This window comes from Palaemon carinicauda, chromosome 39 (genome assembly GCF_036898095.1).
Source record: "Palaemon carinicauda isolate YSFRI2023 chromosome 39, ASM3689809v2, whole genome shotgun sequence".
NCBI classification, from domain to species: Eukaryota; Metazoa; Arthropoda; class Malacostraca; order Decapoda; family Palaemonidae; genus Palaemon; species Palaemon carinicauda.
This window is the reverse complement of record NC_090763.1, coordinates 19,915,035-19,933,679: the sequence shown is the minus strand read 5'-3', so window position 1 is coordinate 19,933,679 and position 18,645 is coordinate 19,915,035. Positions and strand designations below refer to the sequence as shown.

The window sequence follows — 18,645 nt, the reverse complement described above, 5'->3', positions numbered from 1 at the left end:
AAAAAATATGATTTGTCAAGTGTCATCATACATATGGTAATGCAACGAAGTTCAAATATCTTCAGTAATTATAGTACAAATGAACATAGTAAAAAAATATATTGAAACTACTGTACAAACACAATGATGAATGTCAAATATTAATAAGATATAACTTCAATGACAAGGTTAAGAAAACAATGTGGCCATTTTCAGTTTCCATTCTTATTCTAACTAGACTGAGTTCATTAGTTCATACTAGTTAAGCAGAATCTCTTACCAGAAATAATAGATTCCAGTCCCTTTCCTGAAGCTGAAACTGCTGCAGGATCTGCCTCGTCTTTACCAATGCGTAACCTGAATGGTGAGCCTGGGATGTGAATACCATTGAACTTAATGTGAACATAGTGAATACCTATCTCTCTGGGTACAAAACGCACACTGTAGGTGTCCTCATGAAGAAGATCTACAAAGCAATCATCCTCATGACCAGATGGAGATACAAGCTGAAAGAGAAGAAAAGTAATGATGGGTAAAACTTGAAACTTAGCGTAACCAAAATCTCTTTTATCTTTTGTAAAGCAATTCAGTTACCTTACCATAATTATAGTTAAATAATATTGGCATGTCTCAACTATTGAGTCAACAAAGTTAGAGTTCTAAAATAAAATAAAAAATTAAAGCCAAACAATAAATTTATTTTACCTTGCAATCAAGCTGACCCTTTGCACCATTCTTTATAACAAGTATAGACTGAGCCTTATTAGGCTTGGCACCTTGTTCTGGGAATTGAGCTACTTCAACCTTTCTCGCCTCACCCATGGCAGGAGTGATGTACACCTTGTATGGTGAGTCAGGAATGTGCTTGTCATTGAATTTGATACCAACTCTGTATTCACCTGTACGGGGGAAAGTCAGAATTAATTAGAGTTTAATCCTCTTGGGGAGAACGCTTATATATCTCCTTTTCCTATTATGAAATGGATTAATTCAAACACCTCCTCATGGGCAATGAAGATTCTATAATTACAGTAATAGAATATCATCTGAAATGCAATTGGCATGAATACATAAAATATTTTTTTTACTTTGCCAACAGATTTTCTATGGTCTACAAACCATGTATAATCCTTTACTCTTGTTACATTGGATCCAAACCTTTATACAAACTTTGACCATCATTCCATATAAAAAAACTACCCTTTATTCCTAACAAAAGGAAACATCAGCTCATGACGCATGAGAATTCCACTTGTAAACATCCCTTGAAATGTAGTATCAATACCATAAAATATCTATTGATATCGAAATATAAACAACAGAAGACCAACATGCCACTCATAAAAATAAAAATTGACCCAAAACATAGTCGTAAAATTCAACATTACAAAAAGTGGCCATGATATATTTCACCTAAAATAATTGATACCATTCTTAGACTGGATCAATTTATAGAATCAACAGAAAAAGGTATATTACTGTAACAAAACTTTACTTCAATGGTACGCCTTTACAAAATCCCATTAAAGCTTGTGGCATCTAATGGCAAAACAACCAAGGCTCTGACAGCTACGTAGTATACAAAGAATTTTTATGGTATATCTTGGCATTCAGCAACAGATAAAGTCTAGTAAAAAAAATCAGCCTTTTAAGACCATACTCCAGTAAGTGACACCACTTATGGTGTGCCTAATATAGTATGTCAAAGTGTAGGTAGTACAGGGTTATTAAAATATCCCATTGATATGGAACTGCCCTGCTTTCAGTGTGTTACTTATAAATTCTTGTTCTTCTTCTAGCTAGCTGTCATACTCCCTTTAATTCAACCTTTCCCAACAATTTAAAACTTGTTAAAATAGAAAAAAAAATTCACATGGACCCTTATAATTGAAAAAAGTGATCTGTAGTCTCATCAAAACAATCCTTTCATGAAGTAAACCCTTCTTGAAAGTTTGAAACCTAAAATTAAAAAAAGAAATGATACCAGTCATCTTATACTTAGAATCTTATTACCTAAAACTGGTGTAAATTCTTTAAATTAACAAAAATGATCAGATCTAGATAACCAAGGATTACCAAGTGTTACTTGCATTCAAGTGCTATCGGTTGCAATATAACAATCCACTTGAAATAGAGATTGCTTGCACTTCACTTTTAGCGAGTAACAATGTACCAGTTCATTTAACAGACTAAGTCTATAGGTATAGTAATACTATATATGGACATAATGGTGTTTGGTACAGAATGCACGCTATGTATAAACCTCTTATGAATCAGTGTCTCACCTTGATCCTGAGGGCGAGTACTTTCTGGATAAGGTGGATGATACGGATATCTATATGGTTGCTGATTAGGGGTTGTAACAGTCCCTTGGTTATGACACAAAGGGGGTCCTAAATTCGGATACACCTGTGGTGGAGGAACCCCAACCGACTGAGGATGATTTGTTGGTGGAGGAGGAGGATGAGAAGAAACCGAGCCACCACCAACAGTGTACGAACAAAATGTTTTATAACGAGGCATGTAGTCCCCCATCATTACTTTATGAAGATGATCAATCACTATATATAGTTTTCCTAAAACTGCAAGACAGTAAAGTATGATATTCTTATGAACTAACTTTCAGTCATTCTTCTATTTTCAAGCCAAGAACTCTTTGTAGTCTTGTGATAAATTCTTTATTTTTTATAGCCTGAAATACAGTAACCATGGAAATATAAGAGGACTTTTATAGAATAAATTCCTCAAGTATTTTCAAACAAACTTTCACTGACTTTTTTTGTTACAAATTTAATTCACAACTTTATAGGAACCTTCTAGATACTCTTCTGAAACTTTGTCATGTAAACTTTTTTTTTTTTTCAAAAATACTTCCCAGTAATTACTAATATTGTAAAATGGTACACTCAATGTATCTTAAAATCTGGTAAAGTTCAAAACTATATCAGTTGATTCTCTGAAATACAGTAAAGTTAAAGACATTGAATTTTAGTTTTGCAACATTCAATGTTGCATTTGACACTAGTTATGTATATCAGATTTAAAAATAGTTGCCAGGAGTTACTGTATTTTCAATAATAAAATTATATAACAGCTTTTACTGGTTACTATTTTTCTTTAAAATTCTGTCACTCGGCGTGCCAAGAAAAAGGCTATGTCGAATAAAAATACCATCATTGCTACAGCTCTCATAATTCATGAAATTCATGAGTTTTCAAGGGCAAGTTCACTCTAATAATAGCACACTATTCATGGTGCAAGCTTTGACAATCAAAGTAATTCCTTGGACCAATGATTATCTGTTTAATTCTCTTATTATCGTACTTTAAAGAAGATAACGCACAAGTACTAAGAAAATTGTTCATATGTTATCCATAGAACCACCCTTCCCTTGGCACCTTGGCAAAGAGACTGACTCTCCTGGCTGTTACTGATGAGTCCATGGCCCAAAATTAAGCATCACTGCTTCTGAAATAGAATTTTTCAGCTTCCCAACATCAGTGCCCATGACCCATCTAATTTCTATTCAAAATTTACAATTCCTAACCACCAAATTTATATGTGAAAATTAATTTCCATAGCCCAGAAGCAATAAACTTCAGTAATATGCGTTAAAGTAGATAATGCTATAAAAAAAAATAATTAGACCCAAAGAAACCTTTACGACAAGAAATGTGGACCACTACTTTCTGAATTTTAAGCATACATGTAGTCATAATAAACAAAATATGTAATTTAAAACAAACCTTACCATTTAATTTTGAGATGACGCAATAAAGTACAAGATATTCTCCCTAAATTACCAAAAATCACAAGGATCAGTAATATAAAACAATGAAAAACAGTAACATACTGCATTAAAAGCTACGGTATAAATTTAGCAATATGATCAAATCTGGAAGGTATGAAAATTATAAAAATGCACCACTTACATTCAAGAGATCACAAAATCTAGAAATTTCAAAATTTCCTGTCTTGCCAGTTATTGCTATCTCAGCCAATGTATAAAATGGCTGGCAAGTCCTCTATGTAAATCACTTTTAAAAATCTATATTCTATGTTTCCTCCTATTTGAAATCAAAATTACTTTTACGAATGAAAAGCGTATTTTACTAAATATTTAATAAAGATATTTTAGAATCATTAACATTAAAGAATCGGCTACTTCTAAAAATATATGCAGTGTGCAAGGAAAGGAAATTTTAGCAAAAGTGGCAGTCAGATACATAAAATTTGGCAACAGATGAAGCAGCCCATCTTAGTTCATATGTGGGCGGTAGGGTGGTGCTGCCCTCATACTTTTGGATCTATGCCCACTTACCAGGCTGCAAAAACCAATACCGCCCACCAATAGCACCAAACCACTAGTCACCATAATTCCTTTAAAAACCTAGTAAACAACTTTTTAGCAAAATTCATCAGAAATATCCCCACCTTACAAAGCCCTTTGACCATATTTTCTTTGACATTCAGTAATCTAGTTTATTTGACATGCACCACACAGCATCCAACCATTCAACAGTACAAAAATAATCTGTTGATAAGAAAGAAAATCTGCATTTGTATGCATTGATCACTAGCTTATCTAGGTCTCTTATAAGGCAAGAATCAGACATAAATAAAAACTACTGCATGGGTAATGTACATTTTTCCTAAAAAGGATATACAGTACTTAGACAACACCTGTAACTTAATAAATTCTCGATATAAAATCAACATTCACAACAACCTTTGCTAATGAACCAATAATACATCAGAAGTATATTTATCAAAATACTACACACATTTTTATTTTGAAGACATTAAGAAAACATAAGGAAAAATGTATGGCAAGCTTTAAATTCTTTTTACATTATTATGTAACAGTGTTTTTATATTAATCACAATACTATATGGCATGCTGTCATATTCTTCTATTAGCTGCATTTGTTGCATCTTCTAGAAATTCTTCTTTTCATGTCAGATGCTTTTTAAAAAGTAACCATCACAAAGAGAGACTGAGAAATCTGTTTGAAAATATAAGTATTCACTGTAGAGAATGAAATGGCGCTATTCTCCTTCTTATGTATGGTGATAAAACCCAGTAGCTTATTTCTATTTCAAGAGTAGCTATTATGAACCATATCGACAACCAAGCCAAGAGTCAGAGCTTAAAATAGCCTGTTTAAAGATGAGGCATGTGACATCAAAAGTATTTATAACTTGTCACGAGACCACCTGGCAGGAAGCTGTGTTTACTTAGCCATTGTCCCCATGTCTTCCTGGATGAAAATCCCTATTAAGCTAGCTTAGAATCAGGAAAGGTTTGAATTAATTATTAAAAAAATTTACCTATTAACTATGGATCAGAGTACCCACAGTTAGGCCCTTCCTATATATCTTTCATGATGGAGGTGTAATATCTACAGATGAATCTTTTACAGCTAAGAGCCATATGTCAAAAAAATTTATAAAGGGAGACTCCTATTCATGTAGATCACTTCATACTGAAGGCAGAAAAAACTAGAGCTCCACAGATATTCAAGCGAGCCCATGACGGAAAGGGGGAGAATGATGGAGAGAGTATTTTTATTCAGCAGTTGTCAAGTTAGCATTTGCAATCAATAGCATTTTCTATTCAAAGGTAAGATTCATTGAAATTAAATAAAATTGCTACATTAAAAACATAAAATAAAAGTCTTGGAAAACAAGGGCATATCTCACACGGAGACAGAATTTAAATAAAAAATGAACTCGCAGTGTACTTCAAGATCACAGGAATTATGAAGCGGAATCTATGCATCTTAATTCTTAAGAAACTTCTTTAAACTTAGCACAGTATTTTAAATACAGTATTGTAATTGAATGGCTGTACTGTATGCTCTGATGACAACAGCAAATCTGTTGTCTTCAACTCTCAGGGTTATCCTTAAGCATCTATAATATAGTAGTATATTCTTAAATGAAAAGAAAATGTGAAGAAAAATGCAGCTGAAGGTGTGGATGACTGTAAAAAGCTTGTAGCCCTTACATTATGGAACATTAGCCATACCTAGGGATAGCATCTTATTAAAAAGAATTGGAAATAGACTTGCTGCCAATCTAATCTCTAATTGGCCACTATATCATGAAGATTCTTACAGAGCTGACTCAAAGAATTTGTTCATGTGCAAATCAGAACTGTATAAGATGAGATATTGGACTACTAGATAAGATGTAACCAAAGGAAGCCACATAAAATGGTAAAAGCAATGCACATTGGGAATGCAAAGGAATAATGCAAAAAAATTTTCATCATTGGTTACACGCAGCTACCCAAGGTACGCAATAGCCAATAACACCAAACACGGTCTCTAAATAATGTGGGCAAGTTAAAGCAACTAATTCTCAGCTTGGTTTAAGCATAGTAAAAACTTTTAAACAATTATCTGGCACCAGAAGGGTAAATATAATCTAAGGAGCCATATATATGTTACTCTTCAAGACTGTAAAAGTAAACTAAAATACTAGCAAGTTCAGGAGTTGGTGAAACATATACAGCATAAACTTATTCATATTTACATTATGAAAAGCAACACTAAAAAAAAAAACGTGTTTTATGTATGTAAAACATGAGAAATGAAGTGCAAAATTATCCCTCCACTAAAAGAGGAATGAATTTATAGTCCCATAACTTCAGTTTTCTAGATGAATCATATTAAATCTGATTAAACTATTTGTATACCTAATGGCAAATTTGTTTTGTCACTGGTATATGCATATATGCAAGGTCTATTAGAAAAACCTTTTAACCTTCTCTGCTTCATTTACAGTGTTCTCTGTTATACTGTACAATACTATGGGGCAGTCATTTAACTATGGGTTGCAATAGCTTACATGGAATCTGTACCAAATTAACAGTTAATATAACAGAATCCCATTTCTATTACAGTTTCCTCACAAAACATCTGGTATATCATATAAACCAATATCAATCGACACTTACCAGGTTCTGAAACTAAGTAGGAGACATAACAAGAGCCATCTTTACGATCCTTGAAGTCGATCTCTGCTTTGCTGGGACCTTCAACAGATATCGCGAGAGAGCCAGCGCCAGCTTCACGAGTCCAAACGTTGAATTCTGAAGGCATGTCTTGTTCACCGCGTTCTAACCCAGGTCCACCTGCATGTACACGATGAGCACCTCCATCCTTCAATGGCCCAACCTATGAGCAAATAGAAAGGATTTCATCAACAACTCACTAGTGTCAGAAGAAAAACTTCCTAAAACATTGTATCAACTACACATACAATACATTTTGCACCAAAATTAATGCAATATCCATGTAAAGCAATAATAATAAACATGTACAGTACAGTATTTAAAAAATGAAGCATAATCAATACAAACTGTTACATAACAAGCATCAACCACATTATAATTTAAAATAAGCTATGTCATCTAACTCCCACCAGAAAAGCTTCAATATTACAATATTACAAAACTTATAATTCATCACCAAAAATGTGCTGATGCACATAAACCATGCATATTAAAATGCTACTAATAAGCTACTGTATATGTACAATATATTGCATATAATTACAAAATGATTTATTGTTTAAGTTATGGTTAAGTTCGTCTAGCTGTAACTGATTTGATGCTTGCAAAAATTACCTCTTGAAATATGGTTTCTCAACTGTATAAATAATCTAAAAGAAACTTAAATGTTACATTTCAGATTTTGAATTAAATGCAAGAATATTTTGGTTAATGTTCAAGTCACAATTTCAATTAGTGTGAAATCTAAAGTCCCTTAACACAAATTACTAATAAATTTCTAGGAAACTTACTGTAAACTGGAACGGTGACCCAGGAATGTGCATTTCCTGGTATTTAACAGAAACTGTATGAACACCGAGCTCCTTTGGTACAAAGTTAACTCCATAAAGGCCATCCTCCACTTCACCAACACCAGCATCCTCAGTGACACCGCCAGGTGAAGTTACAGCAGCTTTTAAATCAAATGGTGAGATTCCAGGAAGTTTAAATGTGAGACGGCACTGTGAGCCTACTTCTGTAAGTGGCACAGCCTCACGTTGCCTCTTGATACGCTCTGTTTGTTGATTGGAACCTTCTCCTGTGACCTGAATAAAAAAAATCAAGGGAATTAAAATAAACTAAACTAAGCATGCATGTTTAAATCTTAATGATTACTACACTTCCATTAATAGACATTTATAAATATCATTACAGTATCACCAGATTGCAGGATTGTCTATATTAAACTTGAAACTTATTAAAAATATTGGTCACAAATATTTCAATAAGAACATAGTTGACCCGACAATTATTTCTAATAGGAACCTTGTCTATCATTAAACATTTCAAGTTTATCAGAAAGCCTTCCAGACTGTTCCGCCACAATGCTATCATAACATAATACAATCTATTCCTTGGAAAAATAAGTTTCATCAAAATTTATTTAGGTCCATAAGAACTAGAATCTTAAGTAGCACCAAGCCAAAAGAAGTTTTTTTTATATTGCATATAAATGGAAGCAATTACATATTAGTTTTAAAATATAAGTTATAATAATAAATCCATCATCCATTAGGAAATAAATGTATGGTTGAATACTTATTCAGCAGCAAGTACAATTAGTTTATAGCCAGCTATATAAAATCATTGGAAAAAAATCAAAACTTGTAAAGATTCACTAAATACTGTATCCTGGTTATGTATAAAGAATATGATTCCAATATAATTAAAATTGACACTCATTTATTAGGTTAGCCAGACTGTAAAAACCCAAATTGATGTATTTGCCACACATTCCTCAGGTAATTCTACTGCTTACATTCAAAGTATAACCTAAGATGACAAAGTCTAAAAGTAAGCTACCCTGTGTTGAAAAAAAAAATAAGCAGAAATACTGTATTATATGATCTCATGAAAATTTACTGCAAGCAAGCAAGCAAAAGTTTGTATGATAAAGCAAACTACACTACTGCACTACCTGTGAAGTCAATATTTTTTGAAATGCAAATTAACTACCTTCAATGCAATACAGCATAATACATAGAACATCTACGTAACTACTATGGTTAAAATACACTAGATATTTCTACACTAAAAAGCACAGCTTATTAATAGTTAATAGATTACAGCACCTTACCATAAATATCATTTATATATTGCAAAATATATTAGATTTCTCAAAACTATGACAATACTTTAAAATAATCTCATATACCGTATAAGAAGCACCTATAATAATCTGGTTCTTAAAATGTAATGATTATAAATCCCCAACACTGCCCTTTTGTCAATGTATGGAAGGATTAGTTAGTGCAAATGGACAAATTAGTGTAATGAAAGTAGAAGGTTCCCCTCATTCTAACTAGCAGCCTGTGAAAACCGACATTAAATAATGAACCTTAGCTTGTTTAAATCAAACTGCAGTAAGAGCTTGTTTATTCTAATTCAAAAAAGCAAAAAATGTTTTAAACCAAATTAGCCGTTCGGACTACACCTCCTACAAGTTCTAGAAGTTCATTACTCAATATTTCATCTTTGTATTATTGGTTTCCATATACTGTACAGTACTTTACTGTACTTAATTCGAAAAATTATCTTTATACAACCGCAAGTCAAATATTGCTTCCAATCTCTTATTTATCAAGGATTTTTAGTCTTGCAATATTGAATAAAAAATTAAAACTAATAACTATGATTTATCTTTTTGCAACAAAATAGTATGGTATAAATGTCAAAACTCATGTATTTCAAGATTAATGTTCCCCTTTTTCCACTGGTAAGGCAATTACAAGGAAAGAAAACATGAAATATCTAGTTTAAAGGTAAATATCGACATCTAACCAGTTTCGAGAGAGAAGGAATGTGAATGCCAGGGGAGGTTCATGAAAATAATTAAAACTTTAGATGCATATAAACTAATTTGAATAAGTACTTAAGTTCTCCACTAATTGAGAGGAAGATAATGGTAAATTACTTCATTTTCATTGAAATGCAGTATGACAATTTTATCTATATACAGTAAATCTCTCAAGTTGAATTCTTCTAGTGGCCCCAAAAGATTGTCTATATATTCATTTTTTTGCAGCCTTGACTTAAATATTTGAAAAAAAATTGAACCACAAAATACAAACCTTAGCAGTAAATGGAGATCCAGAGACATGGTTATCTGCAAACTTGAGGTTAACAATGTAATAGCCTGGCTCGGTAGGCTTGTATCCTATGGTCAGTGTTCCATCCTCATTATCCTGTGATGAAAGCAAAATTCTGTTAGGTAATCTTATTACAAAATATTTATACTGTAAACAGAGCTCATTCAAAAAGTAATTTTGGTTACATCATGCATAATATTAAACATTTATAAATTAATTTTTATTTCTAAAAGTAAAAAAAAAATATATACTGTACTATTTCCAAACAATTTTAGATAAAAGTAGCTTTAATAATATTAAAAATATCCTTTTTTCCAGCAATAATGTATGCAGTATAATGTCCTACCACAAATGAATGCTGACAAACCAAGTCATTTATTTTTCTTAATACGATATACTCTCTTTTTTGGAAGACTAATTCCAAATCATAAAAAATCTAACCACTGTAGTTTAAGAAAGCTTCCTCAGGACAGTAAAGCAAGATACTATATATAACAAAAAAAAAGTTAAAAGAGACAGACCTTGCACTGAATATCTGCCTTAGATGGGCCTTCAATTGATAGTGAAAGACCACCGTAGCCAGCATCACGAGTGTCAATGGTGAACTGATTTTCATGATGAGTCTTTCCTTCCTTTAGTGCATCACCTGTGATCTACAACAATTAACGTAAATTAGCATTAAAAATCATTCTTTTCCCTCAAAAATACAATCACAATAGAATCATTCATTTCTTACTTAAAACAACCACTCTAAGTTCTTACCTTAACTTTGGAAGCATCACCAACTTCTTTTTCTCCAACAGTGATTTTGAATGGAGAGTTGGCAATGTGTGTTCCCATGCGCTTGACAGATACCAAGTGCTCTCCAACCTCACGAGGTGTGAAAGAAATACCTATTAAAAAAAAGAATATTGAAGTGTTTAATGAAATTTCTTGCTTCATATACAGTACTGGTATTTCCCAATCCCACATTTTTTAATTATTAAAGAAAACGGAGAGCATTATATTCAGTAACTCTGAAGGACCTCTTAAAGGGCAGTTGTAAAACAGTGTAATCTGGTATGTGGTCCCCAAAATTACATTCAGATAGCTGAATTTATTAGCGTTATTCCAATAAATAAGTGATGAAAAATAATGATTTAGAGTTACATTAACCCTTTAGATCCCATAAGAGCTATTCTACATTGGGGTATTTCTACTCCCTCCAACAGCATTACCAAGTTTTCTTTTTTCAATTGTGTATCACATTTTTACAAAATATGCGCATCTATATATCAAATGAAAGGAAATATATTCAGCTATATCTAATTGAAGAAATTAAGACATCCCCCAAAAAAGGGCTAGAACGTAGGTGCAAAATGTACCGTATGTACGTGGGGGTGGAACTGTTATGATAAACTATAATTGCAATTGACTGTATTTGACAATATTAAGACAACTTTAAAATTAATCCTAAATATTGCTTTTTCCAAATCATTTAACAATACATACAAAAATATTAAACTACGGCACTAGGAGGATGTTCAAGTCTCAACTAATGTACAAACAAGGTGTACAGTAATCCCTGCCAAATTGTGGTTCAACTATCATTCCTTCAGTACAATACATCACGGATTTATATCGTCATCATCTCCTCCCATGCACATTGACATAAAAGGCCTCAATTAGATTTCGTCAGTCGTCTTAATCTTGAGCTTTTAAATCAATAATTCTCCATTCATCATCTCTTACTTCACAATTCATAGTCCTCAGCCATGTAATCCTGGGTCTTCTAACTCTTCTAGTGTCTTGTGGAGCCCAATTAAATGTTTGGTGAGCTAATCTCTCTTGGGGAATGCAAAGGGCATCCCCAAACTATCTCCATCTACTCCTCACCATTATCTTATCCGCATATGGCACTCTAATCCTGTCCTGCCATTTACCTCCCAATATTCTTCTGAAGGCATTGTTCTTAAATCTGCAAAATCTGTTGGATATAGTTTCATTGTGATACCACGACTCATGTTTATACAAGAGCACCGATCTCAATAAACTGATATATAGCCTGATCTTTACATGTAATTTCAGGTGATTTGATTTTCAAATTTTACTTAATCTAGCCATTGTCTGATTTGCTTTTTTAATCGTTCATCAAACTCTAATTCTAAAGACCATGTACTACAGATCATAGTAACTGAAAATATAAATGACACTACATCAATTTTTTCTCCTTCCAATGATATTTCATCTTTAATTGCATGTTCCATTCATCATTTCTGAGTTTCTTCTATTTATCTTGACCCCAACCTCATGTTATATTTCATACATTCTAGCAAGCAAGCATTGAAAATCCTGTGGTGATCTGATAATAAGTAAGCATTGCAAATCCTGTGGTGATCTGATAATAAGTAAGCATTGCAAATCCTGTGGTGTTCTGTATTTATATACTCTACTGTATATGTATGCAAAAATATATCACAGACTCCTCTTTGTATTATGGGTTTCTGTGGGTAAATAAGTTATATCTTTTTCAGATATTAATCATCTTTTGTTAATAGTAAATTTTGGACCTAAAAACTAATGAAGTAAATTACAATACAATAATATAAAAAGAAATTTGGTTTGGTAGCGAGAACACTATCTTCGTAGTTTTAGTTTGCTTTGGAAGAAAATGCGTAGTTTGCTGCAAGTGATACGAAGAATTTATTATCAGTATGAAAAATAAAACTCTATAAGCATGAGGAGCAGGGTAGCTTGCTCAGAGGATTTTGTATGAGGAGCATTATTGGTTGGTCGAGTAGATATAACCAAACAGAGCACTCTGATCAATATTATGACTGCTGATTGGCTGTTGGACTACAGAATTACTCTATTCTACGCTGTTCAGTTTGCTTCTGAACACAAGGTATGCGACATAGATCGGCATCTTAATAACAAGCTGTATAAAAACATTGAAAATGAATTGTGCATTGCTTTCCAGCTCTATGATGCCAGCTACATGCTCTGCACCTTTAAAGGTTTCTGGCAGTGAACCCAAGCGTCTCAGAAGATGATTACTATAGCTGAGAAGTTGACACTCCTTGACATGTTCAAAGAAGGGAGAAGCTATGCATACATAGGACACCATTACGGCATTAACAAATCTACCATTTGCTACATTAAAAAGGACCAAAAGAATATAAGGACAAAGGTATATTTCAATTTTAACATGACAGCAATAAGGTAGTAACTTCCCGCAATAAGGCCATCGTAAGGATGAGGTTTACGTACCTTCAATGAGGAGTGCTTCGATTTTATATTTTTCATTTACATGTACTGTACTGTATGTAAGGATGTGCTTACAATAAATTCAATTTTAACTTGAAAAGTGCATAAGATTATCGTTAATGGGTTTAAGTGTGTGTTTGGAGGAATTATAAAAGCTTTCATTCATAGATAACAAAAAATAGAAAAAAAAATTAAATAAAAAATGAAAGAAAAAAGTACACTAATGTAAATCTGTATCCAATTCACTGTTTTTTAGGTATCACAGGGGGTAGGGGGAGCTGGAACGAAACAGTGGCAATAGCCGAGAGGTTACTGTAAAGCATTGAAGTGACTAATGAACTACAATCATCCATAAAACAATTATGAATAAGAATTTACCAAGATGACATATTGAAGTGACAATGATGAAATATCAATTTTGATCATCAATAACTTAACAAACAAGAATAAGAATTTACCAAGATGACCGTTGGGGAGCTTTTTGAGGTAACAGGGCTCCTCTAATCCTGAAGGTGCTTGAATTGAGGCATTGAGACTCTTTATGTCTGAATCTGTCACCTTGCCTGGTAGGCTAACCTCAGACTGAGAGCCTACACTGATCTGGTTTCTCTTACGACCTTCTCCGGTAACTTTAACAGAATATGGAGAGCCCTTGATGTGTTTCTCAGCAAACTTGACAGACACTTTGTATTCTCCGGGAGCAGTTGGCAGGTAGCTCACAGACACCGTTCCATCCTTGTTATCATGGCAGGAAATCTCCGCTTTACTTGGTCCCTCAACAGCCAGAGAGAGGCCACCTAAATATTTTAGTAAAAGGATTTCAAATATTAGAAGTGAAGTTTCAGGCATATCAAATTATGTTAATTCATTAAAATACCACACTTTTAACTTTATAAAAGGCATGATTTTAGTGATAGATTACAATTTGTTGTACAGTTACATATGGTCTTCAAAACCAAATTTTAAAGAGTCTTGATTAACACTGGAAACACATGCAGTGCTGATCTGCATTTGAAAATTGCAATTTACTTTACTTGACAACATTAAGATTTTAAAATACATTTTAGTTTTAATTTATTTCACAATTTACCTTTTTTATAAAGAAAATAATATTAATAGAAATCAATGCACAAATTTCAGATATATCCTTTGAATTTAATTCAAAGTATCAGTTGAAGTGGAACCAAGCACTGTACTGATGTATCCAGTCATGTCTTGTTTGGATTAAAATACATTTCTACATGACATTTATAAACTACACTTATACAATGTCCAAAGTTGTACAAAAATGTGAATATCTTAAATAAACTTGAAAAAATAATCAAATATAAATGTAATGGCCTTGATATTTTCAGCAATTATGATATAGCTTACTTTTTAACTTCAGTTATATGTTAAAATAAATATACACAAGTACATAGCAAGCTCTTTTAAAAGCTTACATCCTATAATTATTAAAGAGGAGACTAACTAGTATATTTATAAAGTCTCGGGAACTAGACAATATTTCTAAAGGAAATTTTCAAGAAGCAAAATTCTTTTTTATATATCTGTACTAACAAGTTATGTTATTTCTTCTTAATTTACCTTAAGTTTGACCTGAGCAAATGAAAATCCTGAAGTTTCTAATGCTATCCTATTATTAAAATGAAACCGATCTTGACATTTAAAATATGTATAAATTTGGTTACACTTCTTATAATTACTGTAAGGAGAATTTAGGATTCTGTACCTTAACCTCAATTGTATATTTTCACTTCTATACAATCTTGGAAAAAGATTGTGATTTTTCTTAGGAATCTACTTTATTGTTATTACAACAATGAACTAAATTAAGTTTCTCATCCAAAAACAACTTGAAAATTCTACAAAACTCAATTGTTGGCCCCAAAAAAGTAAAACATATGACTACAGATACTGCATAAAACTAGTGGTTATACATCACTGCCATACAGCATCTATGTAATTCTATAAGGGCAAGGTATGCTAACTTACAAATAACAAAAACAAACAAACAAAATAAGGTAGAGCTTCAAGGGAGAATGGAGAAGTACAAGAGATAAAAGTAAATATGAAAGAAAAGATACATGAAAGAGATTGCAAAGTTGTACCAGAGAGAGAGAGAGAGAGAGAGAGAGAGAGAGAGAGAGAGAGAGAGAGAGAGAGAGAGAGAGAGAGAGAGAGAGAGAGAGAGAGAGAGAGATAAAACTTCATGTTTTTGAACGTGTGTTTCTATGGCAAAAATTAATGAGTCAAACCTTTTAAGTGAATCCATTTGTGGCTTGAAATTAAAAAAGAAGGTATACATATTTACATCAAGTTTAAGGACTTTTTAGCTGTCATTTTAATATATGGATACACATATCTCAAAAAATAAAGATAAAATATCAAAATTCTTCATTGGATCCTTTATAAGATAGGATTTGTATATGAAAAATCAATAACAGCTTAATTTCTCCACTTGTGCACTTTGTTACTGGCTTTACTTAATTACCTTAAGAAAATAATCAAATGGGAAATTCTGTATACAGTATACAGCATGTTCAAATATCTATTAGCTTTCTTGCCTATTTAACAACATTTAATTACAGATAATATTGCTGCATGCACTGAATGACAGATTCTTTTTTTTTTTCGTCCTCTCAAGTATCAAAATTAGTTTCTTTCAATGAATAAATTCAATCTTTTTTTTAATCACAGAATGAAGTACAGAAAGGAAATGACCTGAGTATAAAGGTATCCTTCAAGTAGATCAGAATAAATCATCTTTGTTAATAAACTACAAAGCATCTATTGTAGTTCAGCGTCTGCCAGTAAATCATGTTATTAACTAGATACTACATTAGTCTCATGTAAGGCTTACTGAACAGACTCTTTATTCATCTAAAGTCTTTAATCCATCGCGTTTAAAGAAATGGTTTTAAGCGCGTTAAGCATTTACCTTCAAGAGGTATGGCTGGGTGTTTGGATGTTCATATTTTTGTGTATCAAATGAGTGTCACTTACATTTGTGAAAAAGCTCATCTATACCTGACTGAACTTTAACACCCAGGACCAAGATCCGCCATCAGGTAGAGACCACACAAAAGCCGAAGGTGACAGAGAGAAAGAGAAAAAGAGAAGACCCTACCGCGTAGTGTGGAGCTACCTGCACCAGCATCCTTGGTGGAAATGGTAAAGTTGCAGGGTTCGCCAGTAATGCCATGCACGAGGCCCCCACCATAAGCTGTCACGTACCCGGACGAGATGGAATCCACATGGAATTTGAAGGGGGATCCTGAGATGGAGAAAAACAGGTTTTTATAATCCATATAAATTAGTTCAATTTATACATTGTAAATCTATTTCAATATGAATTTTAATATCTAATATACTAATTCACATTAATCTAATATACTAATTCACATTAATGCCATTAGAGTACCTGGTTTATAGTACTGTACTTACTCAAATGTTAAATCTATGAATAGTACTTATAAATTTAATCATAAATAGATAAAGGCTAAGCTAAATTCAATTAATCTGTAACAATTTCTGCAATGAAAATACTTTATACTGACTTTGAAATTTTAAAATAATAAGAGTTGAATTTCAAGATATGCAATTTAGTTTGTATTTCCAATAATCACAACTACTTATGCAATAACTAACAACACCCAAGATCATGATATGATTTTCTTACAATTTTTACTATTTATTTATTAACAATGAACACAATTCTATTGCTGCAACCAATACAACTACTGTATTTGTTCATCATCATTTCCACCATCATCCCTAATCTAAGGGGTTGGTTGCCCTGATGTGTCTTCAAACATTTCTATTAAAGCATCTTCCTCAATTAAAGCCTTCTGATTTTATAGTTCCATTCAATTTTCAGTGGATGATCAATTATGAAACAATGGAAAAAGTGGTACAAAAATTGGAAAAAAAAAACGACTGACCTTGTACATGCTCGGAATTGTACTTGATATGCAGTTCATGAAGACCCTCCTCCTTGGGTTCATAGCGAACAGACACCGTGCCATCACGATTATCCTCGATTAAGGGATTGTCTACTCTCCCAGAAGGCATTTTGACTTCAGCTGCAAACAAAATTTATTCCATTAGTTTACATGTTCATCTCATTTCAAAAATCAAAGCAGTGATTATAAACTTCATAGCAGAATTTTCTTAATTTGTAAAGGATTGAAAAATACATGGAATGTTATTTTTTACTCACACACAGGTCTACACATACAAACACTCACACGTTTCATCATAGCATGTAAAACTTAAGAAACAAATTGATTATGTGACAATAGAAAAAAATGCAACACTGTGAAACAAACCACATATATATTTCAATCTTGGTATTTACAAAAACAGACTTTAATGAGTATTTGCACCTGTCCTGTATACAACGGTCATTACATTTACAGTTTGTATTTATATGTTTACTGTAGATACACTATAGTTACATCTTTTTATCATAGATAACTTGAGACCATGGGATCCTATATGGTTTTTCACCCAGGAATACTAAAGAACATTATTCTTTTAGCCATATTCCAACAGAAAATTAATATTAGTTTATTTTGACACTTATATCAAACGAAACAATGTCCTTTAATGCGATTATAGATACTTTTGTTCCTACTCTGTTGAAGATTTTCTATAAATTAATTTTTCAGTTATACTGGAAAAAAATTCACTGAATACTTTATCTTTTTGAATGAAATGAAATCCAAATTAGTATATAAAACAAAGTGTTCTTCAGTGATTATATCTGTCCATTATTACCATACAATTCCAGCCCATTTCCCAAAAGTCCTTTTACTCATTATCCAAGAATCCCGGCCTTATCCCACCTAATGATTGCAAGAGCATTAAACAGAAAATGTTAAATTATTTGTTGCTTATCTCCATGAAATAAATTCACAAAGACCTCTAATAATCTCCCATTTATAAAAAAGAGCATCCGTCTGGGTATATACATATATATACATACATACATACATACATACATACACACATGCATATATATATATATATATATATATATATATATATATATATATATATATATATATACAGTATGTATATATATATATATATATATATATATATATATATATATATATATATATATATATATTCTAAGGTCAAGCTCAGCTCTTCCTGTACTTCTGGTGAGAGGAGGAAAAGGAGTAGTTATATTCGGGTGAGAAGGGAGTTTGTGCATAGCTATCTAAATATTTAGTCATTTTTGACGGGTCACATACACTGTAG

The 18,645-nt window shown here is 32.3% G+C and overlaps 1 protein-coding gene across 9 annotated transcripts in view; it reads right to left on the bottom strand.

The window, feature by feature from the left end:
* The window catches only part of cher (filamin-A), a 339,402-nt gene that overhangs the window by 13,794 nt on the left and 306,963 nt on the right, over positions 1-18,645 (bottom strand). For 6 of the 9 annotated variants that reach the window (XM_068362656.1, XM_068362661.1, XM_068362659.1 and 3 more), the window contains 10 exons: positions 17,319-17,459; positions 16,505-16,651; positions 13,833-14,171; positions 10,891-11,021; positions 10,650-10,781; positions 10,111-10,224; positions 7,792-8,085; positions 6,944-7,163; positions 685-878; positions 260-485 (listed from right to left, as the gene is read on the bottom strand). In XM_068362656.1, coding sequence (XP_068218757.1) covers positions 260-485; positions 685-878; positions 6,944-7,163; positions 7,792-8,085; positions 10,111-10,224; positions 10,650-10,781; positions 10,891-11,021; positions 13,833-14,171; positions 16,505-16,651; positions 17,319-17,459 — 1,938 coding nt within the window. The remainder of the gene's footprint in view (positions 1-259; positions 486-684; positions 879-6,943; positions 7,164-7,791; positions 8,086-10,110; positions 10,225-10,649; positions 10,782-10,890; positions 11,022-13,832; positions 14,172-16,504; positions 16,652-17,318; positions 17,460-18,645) is intronic. The other 3 variants (XM_068362662.1, XM_068362664.1, XM_068362663.1) reach the window with 1 other exon arrangement.